The sequence below is a fragment of the Antedon bifida genome, chromosome 4 (genome assembly GCF_963402885.1).
Source record: "Antedon bifida chromosome 4, ecAntBifi1.1, whole genome shotgun sequence".
NCBI lineage: Eukaryota > Metazoa > Echinodermata > Crinoidea > Comatulida > Antedonidae > Antedon > Antedon bifida.
In genome coordinates, this window is record NC_136229.1 from 27,577,771 (window position 1) to 27,605,557 (window position 27,787).

General features: G+C 32.4%; 3 protein-coding genes across 6 annotated transcripts in view; 2 read left to right on the plus strand and 1 right to left on the minus strand.

The window, feature by feature from the left end:
- The window catches only part of LOC144839886 (fibrinogen-like protein A), a 55,616-nt gene extending 39,949 nt beyond the window's left edge, over positions 1 to 15,667 (plus strand). Inside the window, exons 2-4 of the mRNA XM_078695458.1 lie at positions 477 to 609; positions 986 to 1,135; positions 15,576 to 15,667. Of these exons, the coding sequence (XP_078551584.1) occupies positions 477 to 609; positions 986 to 1,135; positions 15,576 to 15,581 (289 nt within the window). The 3' untranslated portion in view covers positions 15,582 to 15,667. The remainder of the gene's footprint in view (positions 1 to 476; positions 610 to 985; positions 1,136 to 15,575) is intronic.
- LOC144839854 (fibrinogen-like protein A) overlaps positions 1 to 22,884 on the plus strand; it is a 46,010-nt gene extending 23,126 nt beyond the window's left edge. Inside the window, exon 5 of one of the 2 annotated variants that reach the window (XM_078695416.1) lies at positions 22,536 to 22,884. In XM_078695416.1, coding sequence (XP_078551542.1) covers positions 22,536 to 22,789 — 254 coding nt within the window. In that variant the 3' untranslated portion in view covers positions 22,790 to 22,884. The remainder of the gene's footprint in view (positions 1 to 22,535) is intronic. The other variant, XM_078695418.1, reaches the window with a different exon arrangement.
- Positions 6,924 to 27,787, minus strand: part of LOC144839847 (tRNA-queuosine alpha-mannosyltransferase-like) — a 39,589-nt gene continuing 18,725 nt past the window's right edge. Inside the window, exons 6-7 of one of the 3 annotated variants that reach the window (XM_078695406.1) lie at positions 7,109 to 7,179; positions 6,924 to 7,000 (exon numbers count right to left, since the gene is read on the minus strand). In XM_078695406.1, coding sequence (XP_078551532.1) covers positions 6,948 to 7,000; positions 7,109 to 7,179 — 124 coding nt within the window. In that variant the 3' untranslated portion in view covers positions 6,924 to 6,947. Of the gene's footprint in view, positions 7,001 to 7,108; positions 7,180 to 10,249; positions 10,663 to 24,210; positions 24,860 to 27,787 lie in introns of those variants that run through there. The other 2 variants (XM_078695405.1, XM_078695404.1) reach the window with 2 other exon arrangements.

Genomic DNA, 27,787 nt, shown 5'->3' on the forward strand with positions numbered 1-27,787 from the left:
TTATAGGCATATCTACCAAGCCCATGGGATTATCACCTAGGGATTCAGTTGTGTTTGATGGTCACCTGGAAACTAGTTTAAATTTTGCAGAATTATAAATTACTAAATTAATTATTAAAATTACAAAATGTGCACATTAATGAATTGTATTAATTTTACAATTGAAAATTGAATTTCCTTTATAAAAGATACAAACTCGGTGTGGAGTTGTGGCTTGGTGGTTATGATGCTTAGTTACCACTCCAAGGGTCTTGGGTTCAAGTCCCGTCACATGACAGGACACAATTACAACTCCACCCCAAAAGAAGTAATAAGACTTTGTTTACATATGTTTGTCTTGTGAACCTCTGAGGGTCCCTAATGATCAGCAATTGCTGGATAGATCACCCTCATTAAATATGGTTATTTTTCCTAATAATATAGGGCCTACCAGTATTTTTTTAAACATCAACTTTTTTATTTTTTATTTTAGAGAGTTTTATGAGGGACTGTGGTGACATTTTAAAATATAATCCTTCTGCTGTAAGTGGTGAATATGTGATACAGCCAGGTGATGGAGGACCAGAGTCTACTGTGTACTGTGACATGAGGGAAGATGGAGGTTGGATGGTAAGTATACAGTACCGTAGGCAGCAATTTATTCAAAGAAATTAGAAGTACTGTTAATCCAACATCATTGCCGGGCACAGCTTAATAATTAATTACTAAAACAGTGCCAGGGACAGAAAACACTGAATATAGAGAATCATTGTAACACTTTGGAAGCCTTTACACGGCTGTGGAAACGTTCAAGTTGACAATGATGTTGAAGTGTTAACAGAAAGACCAATCATTATATACTAATGTTTCAAATCGTGCATACAAAGAACCAAATTAGTATTACTGGCAGTTCTCATTTCATTCATTTCTATTGACGCTAGTTGATGGGCTTACCATCACTGTTTTAGTAAAGTAGAGTATTACTACAGTATCTTTTCATTATCAGGTGATACAGAGAAGACAAGATGGATCAGTTGATTTCTACCGAAATTGGACAGAATACAAAGAGGGTTTTGGAAACATGAACACAGAGTTCTGGCTTGGTAATGAACAAATCAACCGTTTAACAGCAGCTGATGGCGATTTTGAGCTATTGGTAGAAATGACAGACCACTTGAATGTAATAAAGATCGCAAGATATTCTCTCTTTCGTGTTGGTACCGAAGAGTTTAACTATAATTTGACAATCAGTGGATACACAGGAACGGCAGGTTAGTATATCTTCAATACATTTTTACATTAAAAAACACATTTCAAGTAAACAAGCATATTGTAGAGTTTCTTGCATTTATCACATTTAAAGTATAATAACATTTTTAGAATTTCGACTGCTTAAATAAACATAGTTAAATCATAAAGACATAGCTTGAGACATGTACTGTAGTTATTGTAGTAATGTAATAAATATTTACATATTGAATATATTGTATTCTATAGAATATATATATTTATTTTTCTATCATTTTAAGAGAAAATGGCATTCTAAATCAAGTACAAATGCTGACGAACGAAATCATTGCACGAGGTCTGCAGTAGAATACTTTTGACATATTCCCTTATAGATCAACACAATTATAGAATTCTCTATATAGAAATTCAAAATAAAAATCTTGTGTTTTCTATTATTTAAGCGCATTGCTTTTAAAGTATAGTAACTCTATGACAAACAAAACCTTCACATATAAGGTTTTAAAACTGGAGTTCCGTGTACATATCTGGCTCGTGTGCACTCTAAAGAAACCAGATCATCTTTTAAGAGTGGGTGTAGGTGTTCTGGTGCATTCATCCTCTGTCGTTGTGGACAGACGAACGGGCGCCGTTTGGTGGAAGCACTCGACACGAAAAGATACTTAGAGGAGAAGAAAGTTGTCGTCCACACTAGTTAGGCTACAAGTCAAGGCACATTTACATTTATATTTCACATTTACATTTACAAAAATATATCATAAAATATTTAAAATAAAGCAACCATAATGATATAAGAGTTAAAAGATGATTAAGTAATGGCATACAATTCTTTTACAGACAAATTTAAATCAATATAAAATAAATTACGAATTGTAGGTTATATTGTAAAATTATTATATTCCCTTTTATATATCTTTTAATTTATAATACAAAGAAACACAATTATTTAAAAATGAATGTTAATTTAAATATTTATGAAGCAAACTAAAGATTATCTAATATTTTGTTTGTTTAGGTGACTCTTTGGAATGCCACAATGGTCAACAATTTACAACATACGATAGAGACAATGATAGGCGTGGTAATAACTGTGCTGCTAACTACCGCAAAGGTGGTTGGTGGTACACTACATGTGGTTCTTCAGACCTGAATGGGCGTTATCTTACACCATCTACTAATCCTCACACTGGCATATTTTGGTATCCTTTTAAGAACAATTGGGAGAGTCTCAAGAAGACAGTGATGATGGTTAAAAGAGCACCATAAGAGAGTTGTCATGATTTAGACCTGAATGGGCTTTACCTTACACCTGGTACAGCTGATTACAAGGCATCAACTGGGATCGCTATTTTGATCTTTTAAGACAACAGTGATGATGGTTAAAACAGCACCATAACAAATCAGAATCTGTAGTTATGGAATAATTTCAATTGTTCTTTGTTTCTTTAAAATATCATTTTGCCTTATCATTAAATAATTATTATATTATAATAATCCAAATGTTATAACATTAATAATCAAATATATTGTTATATCAACTGTGATTTGTTTAAAATTTATTATATGGAATTTTTTTATTTTGAATTATATAATAGTAACAAAGAATGTTTAATTATTACCGTAATCATTTTTAAATATTATACCAAATAATATATTCAAGTCATTCTGTAAACAAATTATTAATTTTATTATTCAAAACTAATGCTAATACATACAAAGTAACATTATTATTATTATTGTTTTTAATTAATAAAATCAAATTGATATCTGATTATAAATTAGTTTTTACTATATTTTAATTAATAATATAGTAATTTTCAATCTAATTTTAGGAATATTTTCAATGGATATTTGCTGTAGTTTTTAAATTCAATCTTGTTTTGAAATGATTGAAAATGAAATAAAAACTTACAATGCATGTAGGCCTACGTATTATACATCTTATTATATTGGTTTTGATCAAAGAAATTATTGACATAAGCAAACACAAGATGAATGCTTATGTCTTTTCCAAAGTAAAAGTGAAAGTATTAAACATTAAAAAGCAAATAAACTACTACAAAATTTAAGAAAAACTCCAACTTTTAATGTATTATAGACAAAAATCACTTTCGGGTAAAACAAAACTTTGATCAATTCTTTTTTTTATGAATTTTAACTTATGAATCTGCTTGTACTTTGATGTTTGTATGTTAGTTTATACAAATATTTGTTACTGCACACATATGGGGTATCAAAATGACCGTAATGGTACCGGGAAGGTTCTAAACTATATTGAACATCATCCGCCATCTTGAATACAAGTTATGGGTCAAAATTCCAAACCTTTTTTCCACTTATTTGGTGTTTTTCTGTTCGTTATACAAATTTCTGTTTCTGCACGTAACCATACATATGGGATATCAAAATGACTGCAATTGTACTGTGAAGGTTTTAAACTACATTTAAAAAATTCCCAAAGTCAGGAAGGGGAGGGGGGAGTTGCGGTGAAGTGGTGGGGATTTTTGCTTGGGCTAAGGGTAGTAGGCTATCAATTTGAATTGAATTTTAAGTATTTCTGGGAAGGGGTTGGGAGTTTGGGTTGGGAGTTAGGGGTTGGTTGTAGGCCTATCAACATGGTTTAAACTCTACTGGAAATGTTTTAAACTATATTTTAAAAAAACTGCCACTGAGGGGTTATGGTTGGGAGTGATATACTGTATGGCTCAATATAATCTATACTAGAAACGTCTTAAACCTAGTGTGGAGTGTGTAGGGAGGGGAGGGGCGGAGATACTGGCGTTTTGGGGCTAATGAAGGATTGGGATTGAACTGTTCTAGAAAGGAGTTAGGGTTTGTTGATTGTGGCTGGGATAGGGAGAGGAGAAAGAAGCCTTGGGCAAAGGTAATTCAGCAGTATCATACGTAGCTGTATTGATATTTTAATCATTAGCCAATACGACACCTATTCATTTACACAGTATCTAAACCATAGGTCTATCATAGTTGTGCATCATCCTCTTGGCCTCTTATTATGAAGCTATAGTTGGGTTACTGGGAAGGATTTTTTTTTTTTACACCTGAGTGAGGGATGTGATTGAAGAGGGGTGGAGGTTGGTGAATACAGGGAGATTCTGGCGTCTGGGGGTTATGAGACGTATCAAATTAGTCGCAATTGTACTAAGGCAAGTATAATAAAAGTGCATACCAATTGAAAAGTAGTATATAAGTTATTGATTTACCATTCACGCCAATTATGTATCTTGAAATTGTATTGTGATACACCATTATGATTCTTGACTTGAAAGCAATGATAGATATTGTTGCTTGAGAGATGTCCAGCTACATTTTGTAGTGATTTCATTCAGTGTACTTCTGTCATAGTTACGTACAATATTTGGTGATCTGCAGAATCGTCGTAGATGTTTAAATAACTGTTGTTCTGTATTGTATAAACAGTCTTCTAAAAGAGATTGTAAGAGGTAATTCGGTATAGGACAATAATTCTTTATAATGTAACGGAAATTGGTATAGCCCGAATCATTTATTTTCTACCTATTGTTATAATGTAGCAAGCCAATAAGACTAAGTCCTGCTCTGCGTATAATATAACTACACGCTTAATTATGGTAAACAACTTATCCAGGGACCTCTACCACTCTTCGTTTTGATTTTGAGTGAGTGAGACGTAAATTTACTTTGGACCATCCATCCCGTTGTTCTTGTATCTTTGTTGTTATTCTAATACTGTAGTTGGCAAGTTTATGAATAAATGAGAATTTAATCTACTTACTATCTACCGTTAATCTTCTAATAGTAACAAACACTCTAATAGTAACCCCCCTAGTAACCCACCTTATAAGTCAATCTATAATAATAACCCACTACTCTAATAATAACCCATGGGGGTTAATATTAGAGTCACAAAAACTATTGACAAAATGACATTTATGAAGACTGGTCGTTTATGATGCAGCCATATTTTGAAAACAAGGAGATAATGCATGTTAATCTTGGGAGTGGGAAGGATTCTAATAGTAACCCACACTTATAAGTCAATCTATAATAATAACCCACTACTCTAATAATAACCCATGTGGGTTAATATTAGAGTCACAAAAACTATTGACAAAATGACATTTATGAAGACTGGTCGTTTATGATGCAGCCATATTTTGAAGACAAGGAGATAATGCATGTTAATCTTGGGAGTGGGAAGGATTGAGTGTTTTTTAGTTTACAAAATAAAGTTAGAGTTCAAACAAATTTATTTATTCATACTGTTTTATTATTTTGGTATGATTTGCTGACCGGAAAAGTTGGGGTGGGTTACTATTTTCAGGTGCCTAATTTAAGATTAGTAATAGTAACCCACTACTCTAGTAACCCACTACTCTAATAGTAACCCCGCTTCTAATATTAACCCACCCTAAAAAACAATTAGAAGATTTACAGTATCTATTTACATTGTACATGAAGCCGACGGAATATCACTGTCACTGAACCTGACGCTACCTGTCATAATCACACAGTCCTTCTTTTACATAGCAATAATCGTATCCGGATATTCACCCCCCGGAAAACTACCCCCCGGAAAACCACCACCCGGACAACCACCACCTGGACAACCACCCCCTTAGGACAACTACCCCCTTAGGACAACTACCCCTTTAGGACAACTACCCCTTTAGGACAAATACCCCCCGGACAAATACCCCCCGGACAACTACCCCCTTAGGACAACTACCCCCTTAGGACAACAACCCCCTTAGGACAACTACCCCCCGGACAACTACCCCCTTAGGACAACAACCCCCTTAGGACAACAACCCCCTTAGGACAACTACCCCCCGGACAATAACCCCCTAGGAACAATTAAACAAAAGTAAAAGATTGAACATAAATATAGTCCTAAGGGAGGGGGTAGTTGTCCGGGGGTAGTTGTCCGGGGGGTAGTTGTCCGGGGGGTTGTTATCCTAAGGGGGTAGTTGTCCTAAGGGGGTAGTTGTCCGGGGAGTAGTTGTCCTAAGGGGGTAGTTGTCCGGGTGGTAAACATCCGGGGGTAACTGTCTAGGGGGTAGGTGTCCTAGAACCAGCAATAATTAGTGTATGTACGTGTTGAGACCTAGACGGATCGAGAGAACCTGGGAACCTGATAGGCTATCCTAGCGAGATTAAACTTCCAATCTGTCCATAAAACAAACTAGGTTGTGGGACTCTTACGGTGGTCCGTTTATTTGAAGGAGCATACTCCTTCCGATAAGCCGAGTACCTTACTTTTTAATTCTATAATGAATAACTAGGCTAGCCATGCTCTAGGCCTAACGAATGAGATTGCTACCTGGCTAAAAAGGGACCCGATAAAACGTACATAGTACACAGTAGAGACAGGCGGAGGAAAAACGTTACAATATTTTTTAATTCATGTTATTTAATAGCATCACCATATAATACTATATAATGTAGTAAGGATTGAAAGAGGTAATTCGGTAAAGGACAATAATCCTTTATATGTTTACATTTTATGTCATTTAATAGCATCACCATATAATATAATAAAATAGATTTTAAGAGTCGAGGTAATTCAATATTGGAATATTTAATTATTTCAGTGCTGCCATATCATTTTTGTATGGAAATAGATAAACACTATGGAAATACATATTAGGCAAATTTATGATTTGGCTTTAAAAAAAAAAGCCATTGTTCTGGATTTCCATTTCATTTCTGGATTACAATTGTCAAAGCACAATCACAGTGTGATGGTCTTTCTGAATGTCATTCTGTACATGCTCTGAAACATGTAGACAACTATTTTGTAATTACTACAGAATTTTTTTATCCAAACTACTGAAATCAATTATAGCAAGTTGAACTATGAACTCATAAGATTTGAACTTACTTGGAAATATCTCAGGATAAACCAGCTGGTTAGGACACAAAGGAAGACACCCACAATGAACAGCTTCAAGCCTAAAAAAAAAATGAAGAACAAAATTAAATTTAACTTCTTTTTTTAATAATTTCACCAGTAAACTCACTAGGTAGGGTCTTATAACAGTCAAATAGTTTATTATTAGATCAGATTTCATTATTGGTCACTATTTTTTAAAAGCTGTTCAAAAATACACTATAGTTCAACACAGGGGCACGGAAATGATTCTTGGAGTGGGTGTTGAAAGTGATATTGAGGGTGAGGGATGGTTCCAAGTTCTGGAAATGTTGGATATGTTAAATCTCGATCAAAAGGGCTGTTTAAGAATATCAATGTTTTGTTTGTTGATCATCATATTATAATAGCACTAAGCCAAAGTTTGTTCCTAAGTCTCCTCCTAAACTGCAAGTCCGATAATAGCGCTGTTCAAGCTGGGGCACCTTTTATTTCTCCTTTATTCATTTAAGCTCTGTTAGAATGGCACATTTTTTTATGAAAAATGTGTTTTTTAGACCAATTTCTTTGCAAATACTGAATGCTGCGTAGAAATTCTCGAACCATTTTACTACGTCACAATCAGGTCATTTAGATGTGAAGACAGCAAGTGGTCAGCAGCATGTGCACTCACATGCACCATTTCAAAAATGATTATCGAACGGGTGGTAACCCATAACAAAAAGTCTTAGTACTGTAGATATAGCTCTATATCTATTAGCCTTATAAGTTATTGCCTTAATAGAGCTATAACTATCTAAGCACCTACTAAGTAGATTTTAAGTAGATTTTAGATAGTTCCTAATAGGTTTTACCTCATTAGCATAATTCAAAACCCCCACTAATAGTATTAGATAGATTTTTCACTATTTTTAATCTTTGAGTAACACATTTGTATAAATCTATCTATTGTCTACTTATAATAGCTATACAAAGGGCTACCAGCAACCTATTAATAGACATAAACAAACTGATAATAGCCAGTAACTGTTAATAAACTATCTATTTTATACAATAGATAGATATGGACTATCAGATAGCTATTAGAAATCTATGAGTATCATATCTATCTACTGTTTACTTATTATAGCTATACAAGGGCTACCAATGACCTATCAATAGACTATTAACAAATAATTAATAGCCAGTAACTATTAATCAACTATCTATTTTATATAGCTGGGAAGTAGTCATTCCATCGTTGACTCGTTGAGTTAAAATCCTTAGTAGGCGAGATAAAAAGGACTACTTAAAAACTATTAGGGCTACTAAAAATAGAGCTATTTCTACTTACGGCTACTTAAATCTACTAATTTTTTTTGCTATGGGAAGTATTCTTGCTCATGTTTCTACCTCATGCACGCTGCGAAACATAAGCTTGAGCCATCCCTTTAACCATTTTTCTAAACACCAAATGCAATGCTAGGTTATGTTAGCATACATTCCTTTCTAGGCCTAGGCTATAACTAGCTGAAGCTGTGACGGGCCGATATACTGTATGCCTGGCCAGGAGAGGCTTCTAATTCGAATATGGTTTTACAATATGAATTTTGATTGATTTATTTGGATATTTAATTATTCGTTTTATGTAATTTCTTTTCAGGGGATGTATAAGGAGGATGAAGTTGCAATCATGATTTACTTCTTTCTAATTACACCACCAGAAAACATTGTTATTCATCCTAAAAATTAAACATTCTTTCCACCACAAATCAAAATATTACACAAATTGAACAACAGGAGACTGCAAGAATATTCAACTACAGTAAGTCGCTGTTTTCCAGTCTAAACTGGTATTAACATGCTTTGGAAGCTTTACAAAAGAAGACAATTCCCCAGACTACAATGAAATGCAGTAAATGTACTACTGTACACAAAATATGACAGAAAATAACCGACTAACATTAAAAAATATTAAACAATAACATAATAAACGTCTATAATATTTACACAAACAAAACAAGAATGAAGATACAGTATATACAGTATGTATATTTAAATATATTAAACAAGATTCAGTTTTCTTTTTCATTTGCGACTGCATGCTTCAAAAGTTCATTTTACAATGCGCACTATATTATTATTTTTCCTTGACTTTTTAATTTTGTTTTTTAATTTGCTGGCTTTTAGAATTTAATTAATGAAATCAAAATAGACACTCGCATTAACTATTAATACTATTAACTTTATCTTATAATTCTACAGTATATAATGGGTACGTACTGTATATCCACTCACATATTGATTTAAGAAATACAATAGGAACAACTTTATCTTATAATGCTATATAATGGGTATATACTGTATATCCATTTCTAGATCATATATACTGCATTGTACTATATTACTTTTTGATTCCTAAACCTCAACGTCAGTAACTAGACAATGCCAAAGTCAACATCTTAAGTTAAAAAATGTGAGGTGGTTGTTGTTTTTTCCTCAAGTTATCAAGCCAGCAGAGGCGAGGAGAGTGCAGTGTATTAAATAATACTGTGGTAGCTATGTGAAAACAACATATGGAAAATTAATTAATGTCAAGTTTAATTTTCAAACAAGATACTAAATTTACAATAATGCAGCTGCTATTATTCTACATGCAGAGAGCGTGTTTTAAATAATGAAAATAATTTTAATTAGACTTAGAGGCATTATAAGATCTAAAAATAGAGAAACTTGAACCAAAACACTAAATTTGTTAAAAATTTATAAAAAAAAAAACAACGAACATTGATCACAGAATGTTATAATCCAGCTACATAGTAAATTCAATTTATATTAATATATAATTAAAAAACAATAACTCCATGCACTTGATGGTTCGATTTGATAGGCTATTAGAAGTTTGTTTATACAGTTTTATAACACCTTATAATTACTAACACCTTTTTGATTGGTGCAGACAAAGTTCTATTGTATTATACTTGGATGGAACATCTATAATACGCACATCAGAAGATGAAAACCTACAGTAGTTCCTTGTTACCACAAATAAGGTGTACAACAAGTTGCATTTGAAGGCACATCATACAGTTTATTTTGTAATACGTATTTCCAAAACGTCGCAATGCATACATTTGCAACTTTGATTGTCTTTCTTCTGCCTATTGTCGTCAGTGTTCTTTCGACCAATTCATTATATAAAGTTATCCAGGGGCAGGCTCTTGAGGGTTGGAGTTATGAGTTGAAGAATATAAACCGTGTAAATTGTTTGCTGGAATGTTCCAAGACATCATATTGCTTGTCGGTCAACTATAACCAGAAAGATCGTGTGTGTCAAATCAGTAAGCAAATACTGGAAGAAGCATCAGTTGAAAACAACATAATTCAAAAGCCGGAGTTTTGTTACATTGAAAGGGTGAGTTAAATTTTCTGATTTAGTGTACTGATGGAATGAACAACTTATGTAGTGTATTCAACAAAACTTGGTTTCGGGGAAATGCCTATTAGTAGGAATTTTTTTGGCTCCTGAAAGTGTTTTCTTTACTTTGGTGATCTGTTGTATCTCAGGTTCTGTTTTAAATTGATAGCTGGAATTTAAAACAAATTGTATACAGATTAAGCAACACCATAGCAATTAAATTTACAGAGTGAAGTATTAATGTAAAAATGATTAGACCTACCCAAAATGTATTTAGTACATAAAAGTAATGAACTAAAATGAAGAATCACTTAAATCCAAATATAAATTAAATCCATATATAAAATAGAAAAATATTTCTATCGATATAAAAGAGAGTCAAGTATCAATTTATTTTACCATTTAAAATTCATAAAGAATAAATAACAAATGCTGGTAGATTTTTCCTAGGACTAAGCCTAGTCTAGTTTAAAAGGGCACTTCAAGAAATGGCGAGTTTGTTCATATTCAAATATTTTATTAAAATTGTTCGTTCATTAATTTCATATTCATAAATAATTTTTATTTAAAAATTCATAATTGTCACTTCTGAGAAATTTTGGTTGGGTTTTTTCCTCATTTTAGTGTTTACTGAAATAATGATTCCAAAATCTGTATTTTCAAAACTTACTTTTCAACTGTTTTTAAAGATATTAAATTGCAATAGATTTAAACAAGTTTTTTTTCACTTGGTAGATTTCATTCTTTGTGAACCTTTATAAATAAGATGCAAAATAATTAAGACAAAAAAAAGATAGATTGAATTTAATAGAAATAATATTAAATTCAAGCAAGGATAGAAGAAAATTTCAGTTTCAACTTGGATCCATTAAGAAATTCAGACGTCAAATGCCAATGTCAATTTTTAAAGATTCGCCTTAAATGTGTTAATAGCTTGAAGATTTATTTATACAAACATAACTTTTTTTAAATAAATAAATTACTTTGATAACATTTAACAATTATTGCTTCTCTTTATAACTCTTTGAATAATTAATTTTATAAATAATATTTTATATTATTTTAAGAATTTTAATATTTTCCCTTGACCTCAACAGTGTTTCAAAGGTTGAATAATATTTTGATTTGTAAATAAAAGACTAAATTGATGTAAAAAAATTTATTTTTTTAGTTTTTTCAATAGCAAAATTATACAATTTTTTAACCTGGACAAAAGTGGACATAGGAAAAATTCTGTCCGTAAAAACATATAAATCATATTTATTAATAAATTTGCAGTTAAAATTTTATAATTAACATTCAGTCATCTAAAACAATTATCAGGTAACATCATAATACAAAACAAATTTTAAAATTTCTTTTAAATGAGGAGAAAAATTACAATACGTAATGTCCATTGCTGTCCCGTCTGCGACGCATACAATTTTAATAATACATCTTTTTTTGTACAGTCTTATAAATTTGTTTGACTTTCATAATTAACATTCATGGCCATATTTTTTTACTTGAATCCTTTATTCTTTTTTATTTCTAAGATATGGCTAGTTATATCCTCAAAAATGTCCCGTCCGTAACAAAAAAATATACTTTGGAATGCCCCCATGTTAGTGTTTCATCTATAATTTGAATGAGAAACCTGTGAAATAGCAATATTGTCAATCATAATTTGAATATTGTTATGTGTTGTCTACTACACATGATATTATTTGTTGTAAGTATATTGGGTGATACGTTATTAGATTTAAGCAAAAAGTAGTAAAAAGGTTCATCTGGATTCAAATATTTTGTTCTTTTGGATCATCCAAAAGAAAAAAATTATTTGAAAGAAGAAACTTTATTTAGTTCTTGATTTACTGTCATGGTGAGACTACTATATTGGTGTAATCTGCGTATAAATAAATGAGAAACTATCAGCACAAAAAGCAATATCGTTTAAATAAATTATAAATAATAATGGGCTCAAAAGTCAAATTTATACATTCTTGATCAGAATACATTTCTACGCAGGCATAATGCGTGACTGTGTAGTGGACGTATGATCAAAATTAATGTCTTTGGATGCGACTTTAAACTAGCATATCTACACTAATTGGCCAATGTGATGCACCTACATTATCGTGTGGTCACTCTCCATGGGAAGTTCACTATTTCAACTACTGTAAAATGCTGTTCCTCCTCTCTCTCTCTCTCTCCCTCCCCAAGAAAACTAGTCTGTAGTTATTAAATTAATGTAATAGCGGCATTCTATATCTATATACTGTCATTATGTTAATTATTTTATATTTCCTTTTTCTTCATGTCCTGGCCGCTGATTCCAAAACGAGTAAGTATACAATTTATTATTAAATAAATTTATTTCTCATATGGAGGTTTACATTTATTATTAGTGATTGACTGCTGGTAGTGACATTTTGTTGCTGAATCTGCCTATAGGAAATGTTCTCTTTAATATTCCTAAAGTACTCGTATTGTCGACCTACTATAAAATCAATCTTATAACCAAATGGACGTTTCACTCAATGTATAGGCTTATCTGAATGTTATACCTAATATGTGATCTTCAAACTTTGTAATTTTAGAGTGTTTTATGAGGGAGTGTAGTAACATTTTACAAAATAATCCTTCTGCTGTGAGTGGTGAATATGTGATACAGCCAAATGATGGAGGACCACAGTTTACTGTGTACTGTGAGATGAGGAGTGATGCAGGATGGACAGTAAGTATCAGTAACAATTTATGTAAATATATCTAAAGGAGCAAATCCAACATTATAACACAATAGCTTATTACTTGAAAAAATCAAATTTTTCTTGTATCCTTGAAAGACACTTACAATTTATTTGAAGATATCAGGAGTAAATCTAACATCATTACTAAAACACACATCACAATATGTTACTGTAATAAGATAAAGAGACAGCAGCTAAACACTGAATATAGAGAACGATGGCATGATTTGGGAGAGAATCCTTGCCAGAAGTAAGGACTTTACAGGCTGTTGCAATTTGTTTGACTGAAAAGTCTATTTCCACTCATCTATTTCTTGTATCCTTGAAAGACACTTACAATTTATTTGAAGATATCAGAAGTAAATCTAACATCATTAGGGAGTTTTCGCAATCTTACGAATACGATAACGAAAACGGATACGTCAAGCACACATATTCGTTTTTCGTAAGCCAGTTTCACATGGCAACAAAATATTGAGGGCGCCGTCCAAAATATGAATGCGGTAAATTTGAGCGAAGCGCATGTACATGTTGCTTAGTGCTTGGCTGCCTAGGCCTAGCGTAACATCAAAGCGAGTGAGGACTCTAAAAACTGCTATTTATCAAAATTGACCTGGCATTTTAGTAAATTACTTTAGTAAATTACTTTCAATAAAAGTATAATTATATTATAATCATGAATCATTCCTGATTCAAATGCAAAATGTGCAAAATAGATTAAAAACTATACTCGTTTTGTAGTTATGAATATGACTGGTGATATTCGTCAACACGAATACGCTTTACGAATATGAAATGGGGATCAGCTCAAAAGTTTCACAAATGTGTGACGTATCCGGTTTCGTTATCGTATTCGTAAGGTTGCGAAAACTCCCTATTGCCACAGCTTACTAATTCATTACTAAAACACACATACACCAGCAAAAACATGAATATAGAGAATGATGGCATGATTTGAGATAGAATCCGTGCCAGAAGTAAGGAGTTTACAGGCTGATATAATAGCATACATGCCAACACTCCTGTTCTGGTCCGTATTTTATACTCGTCTCCCTTTCCACATTTTCTCCCGGATTACAAAGATAACTGAATTTTGATGTATGTTCTATTTTGCATTAAAATACAACTAAAAGGCTTACACACAAGAAAATTTACGATATTTAAGCCATTGTACGACCATCTCAGGTCATAATTTTTTGGTTTTTTTTAATGAACGGAAAGGGGATTCCGTATTTTATATGACGTCAGATCCTGTATTCCTTACGTCTCAAAAATAGATAGAGGGCGATGTTGACCTAAAAAAAACTATGGTACCTCCCGTTTTTTTAACTTCAGATGTTGGCATGAATGAAATAGGGAGCTTTCGCACAAGCATGTAAACTTTAACGGATGACGTCAACATTCCACTCATTTGCACAACATAGTTAAGCGAACAGTTGTTAGGCATGTTTAAAACTTGCATATTGGTGGATAAATAGCTTATTGCAATAATATTTGGCTTTATTAAAAACATAACTTTAGATTTATCATTTTGTTCAACAGAAATTAATGATTCTTCTACGTTAGCCACCCCACTTAATTCTAAAAAAAAAAAATAAAAAAAGATGCAACCAACCACCCATGACCGTCGCTGGACGTGGAATCGACGGACCGGACACTTTTTTTTTTATTAAGAAGAGTAGGCCTAGAGCTAGGGTTAGCATTAGTTGTGTAAATAGGCATACATAGTGAAAGAGCTAAGAGTTTAATTACTATTTATGAAGTCAAGAGTTTAAAAAGAAAACGCGATTTAAAATCTTCGGAAAATACCCACAACTGAGGTTAACAGACTACTAAAAAACAGTACACAACACATGCACTATTGAGGCATTTTCGGAGTACCGCATTACCAAATGTTCATTTCGAAGTGTTTTTCGATCAAAGTTTATTATTAGTTCGTCGAAAAAGATCCGTACAGTATTTAGGATTTATTTAAATTTACATTATGTAACATTTGTTATTAAATGTGATGGAAACAGTTGTTCTAGCCTATTAAACAGTGTGTAGTAAGCATCGATTTTTTCAAAAATTTTCTGAAGCTCGGGAAGGGGACATATTAATATTCAGGTTCTTAATTCATTTATTTCTATTTACTCCAGTTGATGGGCTTGCCATCACTGTTTTAGTAAAGTGAAGTATAGATTACTATCTTTTCATTATCAGGTGATACAGAGAAGAGAAGATGGATCAGTTGATTTCTACCGTAATTGGGCAGAATACAAAGAGGGTTTTGGAAACGTGAACTCAGAGTTCTGGCTTGGTAATGAACAGATCAACCGCATAACATCTGATGGGGATTATGAGCTATTAGTAGAGATGACAGACCACTTGAATGTAATGAAGTTTGCAAGATATTCTCACTTTCGTATTGATACTGAGGACTCTAACTATGCTTTGACGATCAGTGGATACAATGGAACAGCAGGTTAGTATATTCAATCAATTTTTACACTAAAAACACATTTAAAGTAAACAAAGAATTAACATATTTTGTAGGCCTTATACACTCTTTGTACCTTGTAGTAAAAATAATTTATGGAATACCCACATACTGTATGGTTTCTTTTGCATTTATCACATTTAAAGGAATAAAAATAATGTTAGAACTAGATTTAATTCGTCACTATGACGAATTATAGGTTATATGCATTGATTTAAATAAAGATAATTGATTTGTAAAAGATATATTGATTGATTGATTTTCTCAGAATCTTTAATTATTTATAATATATGATAGGATCTTGCTAACGCAAATACAATAGCCGGTACCACAATCCGATCAAAGATCCCTCTGCGTATAATGTCATAAACCACATTTGTTACATAATAATAAAGACATAAGTTACTTTTTATCTAGATTTCATTATAAATCATGTGTATAATCTATACACTAAGAAATAAATTTGAACAAACAACACGGATAATAAAAAAAAAATCTTATTTCGTTTCCCAAGGTGAGACTCGAACTCGATACCTTGAAAGCCATAGACACGAGCACAGACCACCGAGCCATACACAACTGACTAAAAGTTGTAGAAAGATTCCTCCGTGTATTTACTATGCAGTAACCACTTGCAGTAACCACTTTGGTGCAGATAGATTATTACATACCGCAATGAATTATAATTTTTTACTATGAAGACTTCTTTAAAAATTTAAAAAAATGATGCACTGTCAAACTATATACTTTTAACTTTAATATATGAACATTGTAAGGAAGAAAGTTAATGTTAAGTTTGTTATTTCGGCGTAAGAAAATGTCATAATTTGTTTGATTGTCGAAATTAATTTTTTAAAATTGAATATGCAATTAATGATGACTTAATCAACTTTTGTTCTCTTAATTTGATAATAAATCATACATATGATACATACACTTCAAGAAAATGAAATAAAAAACAGGTGTTCCCCAGAATTCTGACGATATATATTAATTTTAAAATTTAGCATATTTTCACCATTTTGTTAACTTATACGTGCGTAGCCTGTCACTTTTGACGTGCTCGTAAAACGCAATTTCGAGTTGAAAAGTGAATCAAATATGATGATATTATTAAAGAAAGTTGTAATAACAGAAATCGGGCAAAAAGAGTGCGCATTAACGTTTAACGCGCAGTGCGCTTGCAAAAATCTGCGCACTCATGGCAATTTTTTAAACGCTTAAAATTGCCTGAAACGTACTCTAATTTCATCGAAAATAAATTCTGGCAATTTTGAACATTTTAAGCGCGCGTACGCATGCGTTATATGCGCTACGCACGTAATTGTATTGCCATATGATGAAATATGACCTGAAATTTATGAGTACCAAATTTTGTTTAAAAGTGATTCATGCTTGTGAAGATATGATTACAAACGTGATTTCGTTAAATCGCGCGTAGACCGCGTAATGTTTGATTGCGCACCGTGAAAACATAACCGCATCGATTCCTGGCCATAAGGAATATACTCTGAAAAATTGACTTAGCTAGATGAAACTGATATCAAGATAATTCACGGACAAAATAGTGCTAAGGAAAGAATAAATAAATAAATAAATAAATAAAGATCCTGACAGAATCAAGAGGTTATATGCATATCATGCATATAACCTAATTACGACTGCTTAAAAGGACATTGACTGCTGGGACAGAATAATAATAATAATAATAATATTTATTCGGTCATCAATGTAAAAATAACCAGGAATGAGAATAGGCTAAAGCCCAAACAGATTCTGCACTCACTCCATACAATACAAACAGTTAAGATAAAACCATATACAAGAAAAATACAAATAAACTATACATAACATGAAATATAGTGTTTTGTTAGAGCAGCCTTAAATATTGAAATTGTTTGTGAATCTTTTATGTCATTTGGTATTTGCTCCCATAGTCTAGGAAAGGAACTTGAGACATGTACTATGTACCTAAGCAGTGGTGGTGTCAGGATCTAAAGTCAGGGCTAAAGTCCCCGGACGCAGCAGAGATTCTAGTATAATTTGAAGTTGTCTTCATCAAATTTAGGGGAGGCAACTTTTTTCATGATACATATAAATAAAATACTGCGTGCAAAACTATTCTTTCAATTTTAAAAATGAAGTGACCTTTAAAGTTCTTTATCGTAGTTATGTAATAAAATATAAGAAAGAGCTTATTTATCATCCTATAGAAAATGGAATTCAAAATAAGGTACAAAAACGAACAACGACTTACATGTTCAGTTCTAACTAAAAAATCTAAAAAACCCACTTTTAAACACATTGCACGAGGTCTGATGGGATGCGTTACTAAACTGGTGGAACAAACCAAATTACTTATCCGTATGCCATTTCCCCACATTTTTTTATATTGTCTAGGTCAATCAATTATCTTTCGCATGATTTACCATTTTTAGAATTTTTTTTTTTAATCATATGTGCAAAAGCGTCAATAACTTTGGTCCCTTATTTTCACCTATTCTGCACTGTATGTAGTAAGTATACAATATATAGTGTATACTGTAGAAGTGACACAAAATAGAGAGCACACTAACATTTTTTCAATGGCATTTTTTGGTGCGCAATATTCTAACGTATGACGTGCACGTGGCGTTTGCGCTGCAGATAACCTAACTCGTCAGTAGTGACGAGTTCAAATCTAGTTGGTTCTGTTTGGTGTTTAGGACCCTATGTGACAGTATGTTCATGGAGTCTTAAACTTGAAAGATTCTTAATATACTGTATAATTATTATATTCCTTGACAAAAAGTACTCGATTTTGCCGACAAGGGTAGTCCCCCACCCCGCTGTACTCATGGTTGCTTAACTTAATATTAGGGTACTATAGCATAGCATGCAAAATAAATTTAAAGAAATTGAATCTTACCACAAATGAAATAGAAACTAGATTTAATTCGTCACTATGACGAATTATAGGTTATATGCATTGATTTAAATAAAGATAATTGATTTTTAAAAGATATATTGATTGATTGACTTTCTCAGAATCTTTAATTATTTATAATATATGATAGGACCTTGCTAACGCGAACACCATAGCCGGTATCACAATGCGATCAAAGATCCATATGCGTATAATGTCATAAACCACATTTGTTGTTACATAATAATAAATACATAAGTTAATTTTTATCTAGATTTCATTATAAATCATGTGTATAATCTATACACTAAGAAATAAATTTGAACAAACAATACGGATAATAAAAAAAAATCTTATTTCGTTTCCCAAGGTGAGACTCGATCTCGGTACCTTGAATGCCATAGACACGAGCACAGACCATCGAGCCATACACAACTGACTAACAGTTGTAGAAAAATTCCTCCGTGTATTTACTATGCAGTAACCACTTTGGTGCAAATGGATTATTACATACCGCAATGAATTATAATTTTTTACTATGATGACATCTTTAAAATGTAAACAAATGATGCACTATCAAACTATATACTTTTAACTTTAATATATGAACTTTTGAAGGAAGAAAGTTAATGTTAAGTTTGTTATTTTGGCCTAAGAAAATGTCATAATTTGTTTGATTGTCGAAATTATTTTTTTAAATTTATTATGCAATTAATGATGACTTCATCAACTTTTGTTCTCTTAATTTGATAATAAATCATACATATGATACATACACTTCAAGAAAATGAAATAAAAAATAGGTGTTCCCCTGCATTCTGACGATATATATTAATTTTAAAATTTAGCATATTTTCACCATTTTGTTAACTTATACGTGCGTAGCCAGTCACTTTTGACGTGCTCGTATAACGCAATTTCGAGTTGAAACGTGAATCAAATGTGATGATATTATTAAAGAAAGATTGTAAAACAGAAATCAGGCAAAATGAGTGCGTGTTAACGTTTAACGCAAAGTGCGCGTGCAAAAATCTGCGCACTCATGGCAATTTTTTAAACGCTTAAAATTGCCTGAAACGTACTCTAATTTCATCGAAAATAAATTTTGACAATTTTGAACATTTTAAGCACGCGTACGCAAGCGTTATATGCGCTACGCACGTAATTGTATTGCCATATGATGAAATATGACCTGAAATTTATGAGTACCAAATTTTGTTTAATTGTGATTCATGCTTGTGAAGATATGATTACAAACGTGATTTCATAAAATCGCGCATAGACCGCATCATTTTTGATTGCGCATCGTGAAAATATAACCACATCGATTCCTGGCCATAAGGAATATACTCTGAAAACTTGACTTAGCTATATGAAACTGATGCCAAGATAATTCACAGACAAAATAGTGCTAAGGAAAGAATAAATAAACTAGAGGGTACTCCGAGAGTACAAACCTCCGCCTACTGTAAAATTCCCCTACATAAAATGCACCCTGAATATTTTTTTTTTACATTTTTTTTAATTAGTTCTAAGTGTAAATATGTTAACTGCACACTACAAAGTTGTGGATGACAGTGTGGTGTAATGGTTATGTATCCAGCCTCTCACAGTTGAGATCGCTGGTTCAAGTCCCACTGAGGTTTTTTTTTTTAATTATTTTTTTATTTCTTTTTTTTTAGTTTTTTGTGGACCTTGATCTTTGACCCTGACCCTTCACAATTTAACCACAATTATATGATGTGTCATTGATAATTGTGGCTAAGTTTGGTGAGAATCGGATAAAAACTGTGGTCTCTAGGCAGTAAAATAGTTTTTTGTTAGTTGTGACCTTGACCTATAACCTTTTCCCCTCAAATTCGAACTCGTCCGAGCTTTTGAGAAACACATTGAGAAACAATAATTTACTACTGTAACATGTTTTATTGGTACATAATGTAACTTTTAAAAAAGGTAAATTAAATTAGCTTAATATTAATAAAGTAGGCCTAGGCCTATCAGTATTTATTTAATTCAAACTACAGCAGCTTGACACAATCATAGCCTAGGCCTCCCCTACGCTAGACCGCGTACCGGGCAGCATTCGGACCGGTGATTCAAGCATTTTCAGTGACAACATGATAACTTCAAAAATATGTTTTCAGGAAACCGGAATTTCGAAAAACCGGAAAATATATGCCCGCCCTAGGGTGTCCGGTATTGGGAGAGTTGACTGTAATATCAAGATACCTAACTATTATTAATTCAAATGCACTCATGGTACAACTTATCTATTCTGTAATGGAACAACTCACAAGATCAAAGGACATTTGAGCATTTACTGCAGTAACTACATTTACTTATTTACCTCTGCCAAGGAGGTATATGTAATCGATCGCGTGTGTTTGTTTGTCTGTTTGTTACCAGGATTACTCAAAAAGTAATTACAAGATCTTTACCAAAATGAATATACAGATAGATATGTGGTCCATTCCATTAAATTTTGGGACCATTTGAGACCATGGTTCCAATTCTGGACCACTTTTTAGTATACTTTTCAGACCTGCTAGTGTTAAAAGATAGGACAGAATTTTTCAAAAGCCGGCGAGTAACAAGTAAACTGAAATTGCATTTACTCAAAAACTACTTGTCCAAAAAACTTCATTTTTGTACAAGAGGCAAGAGTTATAATTTGTGATTTGTAATTTTAAAACATAATTTGATTTAATGTCCATCTTTTTTTATGCGAGTAGTTTAAACAACTTATTTCTTTTCAAATTCACTTGTTTGATTTTCGCGTTGCTGTTCTATTGTTAGTCATCTGAAGCTATTGTTAATTGAAAGGCTTGTTCCATAACCATTACACCAAACTCGCATACACATGCTTGTAGTGAAATTAGCCTAAATCACAAACAGCATTAAGACACACACATAAATATATATATATATATTTTTTCCCGGAGAAATCTTATGTACGAGAATTTTACAGTAGGCGGAGGTATGCACTCTCGGAGTGGCTTTCTAGTTTTAGTTTGTTTTAATTAATGTAGGCATTTATGAGGCAGTCAACAGTATGTGTATGAACAATATCCAAAAAAAGCTTGCTAAATAATTGCACAAACAGGTTCAAGATATAAAAAAATATAATTACTGCCAGTAACTAATTCTCTACACAAAAACACAGGGAATGACACTCCTTGTACCTTATAACAACGCATGTTAAAGTTATTAAGTTATTAAGTGACCTATTTTTCCAAAACAATTGATGCATTTCATCAAATACTGTTCCACAAAATAAAGATATTGGTAAAATTACCTGAAAAAAATAGGTCATTGACCTCTGACCTAAAAGTGCATCACCAGAATTACTTAAGAATTGGGTTTTCAGATGTACCAAAGTATGTCTCACACAAAAATCATATTAAGACCAATGGTAAAATATGTGCACTAAATGGACTCATCTCTACTAGGGACCACTACGACTTCAGAGTTGATAAATCTGGTTCACAAAATAAAGTCTAAAAATTCAAAATAAAAATCATAGTGTATATATACTCTAGTACAGTTTCATATAACTTGTGTTTTCTTCATTATTGAAATGCATTGCTTTTAAAGTATAATAACTGACAAAATAAAATATATAAAATATTAAAATAAAGCAACTATGATATAAGAATAGTTAATCAAAAAATATTAAAATACATTTTTAAAAAACTATTTATATAATTGTGCTATGATTTAATTTATGGCATACAATTTTACAGATAAAATTAAATTAATTATAAAATATATTACGAATTTTAGGGTATATTGTATATTATTATTTTCCATTTTTATATATCAAATATCTTTTATTTTATAATACAAAGAAAAACAAATATTTAAAAATGAATCTTAACTTAAATATATATAAAGTAAACTAAAGATGATTTAAAATTTTGTTTGTGTAGGCGATTCTTTGACATCAAAGCACAATGGTCAACAATTTACAACATACGATAAAGACAATGATAAGAGAAGCAGTACTAACTGTGCTGAGCAATACAAAGGTGCTTGGTGGTACAATGACTGTCATGAGTCAAACCTGAATGGGCTTTACCTTAAACCAGGTACAGGTGATTGGTCAGGCATCAACTGGTGGCATTTCCATAATAATAAAAACAGTCTCAAGAAGACAGTTATGATGGTTAAAAGAGCACCATAAGAGAGTTTTCATGATTTAGACCTGAATGGGCTTTACCTTACACTAGGTACATTATGATTACAATGGCATCAACTGGGATCGCTATTTTGATCTTTTATAACAACAGTGATGATGGTTAAAAGAGCACCATAACAAATCAGAATCTGTAATTATTGAATAATTTAGATTCCTCTTGTTTCTTTTAAATTATCATTCTGCCTTATCATTAAATAATTATTTTATTATAATAATCCAAATGTTATAACATTAATAATCAAATATATTGTCATATCAACTGTGATTTGTTTAACATTTATTTATATGGAATTTTTTATTTTGAATTTTATTAATCAATTTTAAATATTAAAAATTATGCTAATACATACATAATAGTAACATTATTGTTATCATTGTTTTTAATTAATAAAATCAAAATGATATCTAATCATAAATCAGTATTTCCTATATTTTCATTAATTATTAATTAGTAGTGTTTTAATCTAATATTTGTTCAAGTTTTTAAATTGAATCTTGTTTTGAAATGATTAAAAATGAAATAAAAAGTTACAATGAATGTAGGCCTACATATTATATATCTTATATTGGTTTTGATCAAAGAAATTAGTGACATAAGCAAACACAAGATGAATGCTTATGTATTTTCCAAAGTAAAAGTGAAAGTATTAAACATTAAAAAGCAAATAAACTACTACAAAATTTAAGAAAAATTCCAACTTTTAATGTATTATAGACAAAAATCACTTTCAGCTAAAACAAAACTTTGATCAATTCTTTTTTTATGAATTTTAACTTATGAATCTGCTTGTTCTTTGATGTTTGTATGTTAGTTATACAAATATTTGTTACTGCACACATATGGGGTATCAAAATGACCGTAATGGTACCGGGAAGGTTCTAAACTATATTGAACATCATCCGCCATCTTGAATACAAGTTATGGGTCAAAATTCCCAACCTTTTTTCCACTTATTTGGTGTTTTTCTGTTCGTTATACAAATGTCTGTTTCTGCACGTAACCATACATATGGGATATCAAAATGACTGCAATTGTACTGTGAAGGTTTTAAACTACATTTAAAAAATTCCCAAAGTCAGGAGGGGGAGGGGGGAGTTGCGGTGAAGTGGTGGGGATTTTTGCTTGGGCTAAGGGTAGTAGGCTATCAATTTGAATTGAATTTTAAGTATTTCTGGGAAGGGGTTGGGAGTTTGGGTTGGGAGTTAGGGGTTGGTTGTAGGCCTATCAACATGGTTTAAACTCTACTGGAAATGTTTTAAACTATATTTTAAAAAAACTGCCACTGAGGGGTTATGGTTGGGAGTGATATACTGTATGGCTCAATATAATTTATACTAGAAACGTCTTAAACCTAGTGTGGGGTGTGTAGGGAGGGGAGGGGCGGAGATACTGGCGTTTTGGGGCTAATGAAGGATTGGGATTGAACTGTTCTAGAAAGGAGTTAGGGTTTGTTGATTGTGGCTGGGATAGGGAGAGGAGAAAGAAGCTTTGGGCAAAGGTAATTCAGCAGTATCATACGTAGCTGTATTGATATTTTAATCATTAGCCAATACGACACCTATTCATTTACACAGTATCTAAACCATAGGTCTATCATAGTTGTGCATCATCCTCTTGGCCTCTTATTATGAAGCTATAGTTGGGTTACTGGGAAGGATTTTTTTTTTCAACCTGAGTGAGGGATGTGATTGAAGAGGGGTGGAGGTTGGTGAATACAGGGAGATTCTGGCATCCGGGGGTTATGAGACGTATCAAATTAGTCGGAATTGTACTAAGGCAGGTATAATAAAAGTGCATACCAATTGAAAAGTAGTATATAAGTTATTGATTTACCATTCACGCCAATTATGTATCTTGAAATTGTATTGTGATACACCATTATGATTCTTGACTTGAAAGCAATGATAGATATTGTTGCTTGAGAGATGTCCAGCTACATTTTGTAGTGATTTCATTCAGTGTACTTCTGTCATAGTTACGTACAATATTTGGTGTTCTGCAGAATCGTCGTAGATGTTTAAATAACTGTTGTTCTGTATTGTATAAACAGTCTTCTAAAAGAGATTGTAAGAGTAATTCAGTATGGGACAATACTCCTTTATAATGTAACAGAAATTGGTACAGCCCAAATCATTTATTTTCTACCTATTGTTATAATGTAGCAAGCCATATAAAAGTTCTGATTGGCTATTTTACTCTGCATATATAATTTAACTACATGCTTAATTGTGGTAAACAACTTATCCAGAAACCTCTACCACTCTTCAATTTGATTTTGAGTGAGTGAGACGTAAATTTACTTTATTACCATCCCGTTGTTCTTGTATCTTTGTTGTTAATCAATACTGTAGTTGGCAAGTTTATGAATAAAAGAGTCATAAAGAGAATTTAATCTACTTACTTTTCTCATTTATCTATCTATTTACATTGTATGTGAAGCCGACGGAATATCACTGTCGTCGAACCTAACGCTACCTGTCATAATCACAGAGTCCTTATTTATCTAGCAATAATTACTTAGTGAGTGTACGTGTTTAGACCTAGACGGAATGAAAGAACCTAGGAACCTGATAGGCTAGCCTAGCGGGATTAAACTTCCTATCTGTCCATAAAATAAACTAGGGTGTGGGACTCTTCCGGTGGTCCATTTATTAGAAGGAGCATACTCCTTCCAATAAGTCGAGTATATCACCTTTTAATTCTATAATGAATAACTAGGCTAGAGTGTTGAAAAAGTGCGAGGCAGCGAGGCATGCGAGGCACGCCAAATATTTGTGCGAGGCATCATTTTATCATTTCCAAAAGTGCGAGGCATGCGAGGCATATAGTTTACAATTTCAAAAAGGTGCGAGGCATATCTTAACGTGCTATTATGCTATATTATAGGCATAATAATCAATTATTTATATTTGTATAATAGGCCTAGCGTATCTAAATAGATTCGTGTATACACTCAACATGTTTATTTTTATGTAACGATTGTTTTTTTCATTCAAGTCATATCGTGTCAAATTTTACTTTTACAAAAGTGCCCAAACTGTTCAAAAGTTGTGCATCCGTAATTCGGTATGCGCCATATTTTAAAAATCTGAACGACAGTCTTCAACTTTCGATAAACAATAATTGTTATAGCGACACTTATCATCAAATGACTGCCATGTTTGTTGGCATTTCGAGCGTGTTCACTTTACAATTAATTTAACATGTCTCTCGAACATAGCAGAGTGAAAATAATATTTTGTCACACCCCCGCTTCTCGATCCGGTAGACCCGAGAGATGGAAAATCCCTCTTTACTATTTAGAAAGTAGCGGCGGAGTGATTCTGCCCTGAGAGGATTCGGCCTTGTGGCGATTCCCCTCCTATATATAGCACGTGGTTTCAGCAGCAACGCACAGACTTCTCGCTGAAAGACATTTTTGACATTCCATTCTCTAGGAAATCAACACGTGTACCTCTCTCGCAAATAAAATGAACAGCGATGGCCAGGACAAGTTCAATAACTGGCGGTAACTGATATGCCGATCAAATAACATGCCGCAAAGAAAAAAAATTGCGAGAGAATTCTGAAGCGCGTGTGAAAAAGACTTACGTCCGACAATCGTAATACTAGGCCTAAAATTAAACTTTAGCTAATATGCTTTGCCCTAACCTAGAGGCCTATGTAGAAAATAATTTAATACATTTTTTTATAATAATAATTGGTGTAATATTTTAATAATGATACACTATTCCTGTTTTAGTAGGCTAGGTATATTACGATTTTTATTTATTGTTGTCCATGTACGTACTAATAAACCTGGCGCTAGTTTCCTTCGCTTGTATTTTTACTGCAAATTTGATAACTAGCTTTATCGTGTGAATACCACACCTTAGAAGTATACCTCATGAGTACTTTAATGAAAGAATCACATAAAAAGTAACAAATAAATCCTTAAATTAAACTGTTTGCGAATTTCACACATGTTCAATATTTTTGTTTCTACGATAATAGAGGACTAAAACTCAGTGGAATCCGTCAATTTCTCATGCATTTATTGGTGAGAAACACGTTTTATTTCAATATATTTGTTAATCTGTCAATAAAAATACTGTAATAATGTTACTGCTGATACTGTTCTGTTTTCAAAGAATAATAATCGATCCTAAATCAACATCACTACCTTGCCTAGACCTAGGACATCCTAGTAAGGATATTATGAATTGTTCTATTTTATTCTTTAAAAGGTTAAAGAAACCGTGTGCAGTATCAACAGTAACATTTTTCCTTACTGACTGACAAAATCTTCACCAAATAATGCGTTAAATATATGGATTCCACAGAGTTTTTAGCCCTCTAATTAATTTTGCTCTTTTGGCGTTCCATAGAAACCAAAATATTGAACATTGAGTGTGCGAAATTCGAGAAAAACGTCTGTAAAATCACCAATTTAATGGATTTAGTCTTCATTAAAGTAGGCCTACTAATTCTAAGGTGTGGTATTCAGGAAAAGCATGGTTAACAAATTTCGAGTTAAAATACAAGGCAGATGCAAAAGGGAACTATCCACTAGCGGGCCTCGAGGCCTAGGCTACTTCAATTTCGGTGATTTCCTGTCTCACAATTTTGAGAAATGATAAAATGATGCCTCGCATTTTTTTATGATGGTAAAATGATGCCTCGCATAAATGTGTGACTTGCCGCGCATGCCTCATTTGCCTCGCACTTTGTTACTACCCACTAGGCTAGCCAGGCTCTAGGCCTAACGAATGAGATTGCTACCGGGCTAGAAAGGGACCTGAGAAATGTACGTAGTACACAGTAGAGACAGGCGGAGGAAAAACGTTAAATTCATGTTATTTAATAACATCACTATAATACTATATAATGATTGAAAGAGGTAATTCGGTAAATGACAATACTCCTTTATATGTTTTGTACAGGGATTTTTCCGAAAAATAGCCAATACATTTTATGTCATTTAATAGCATCACCATATATAT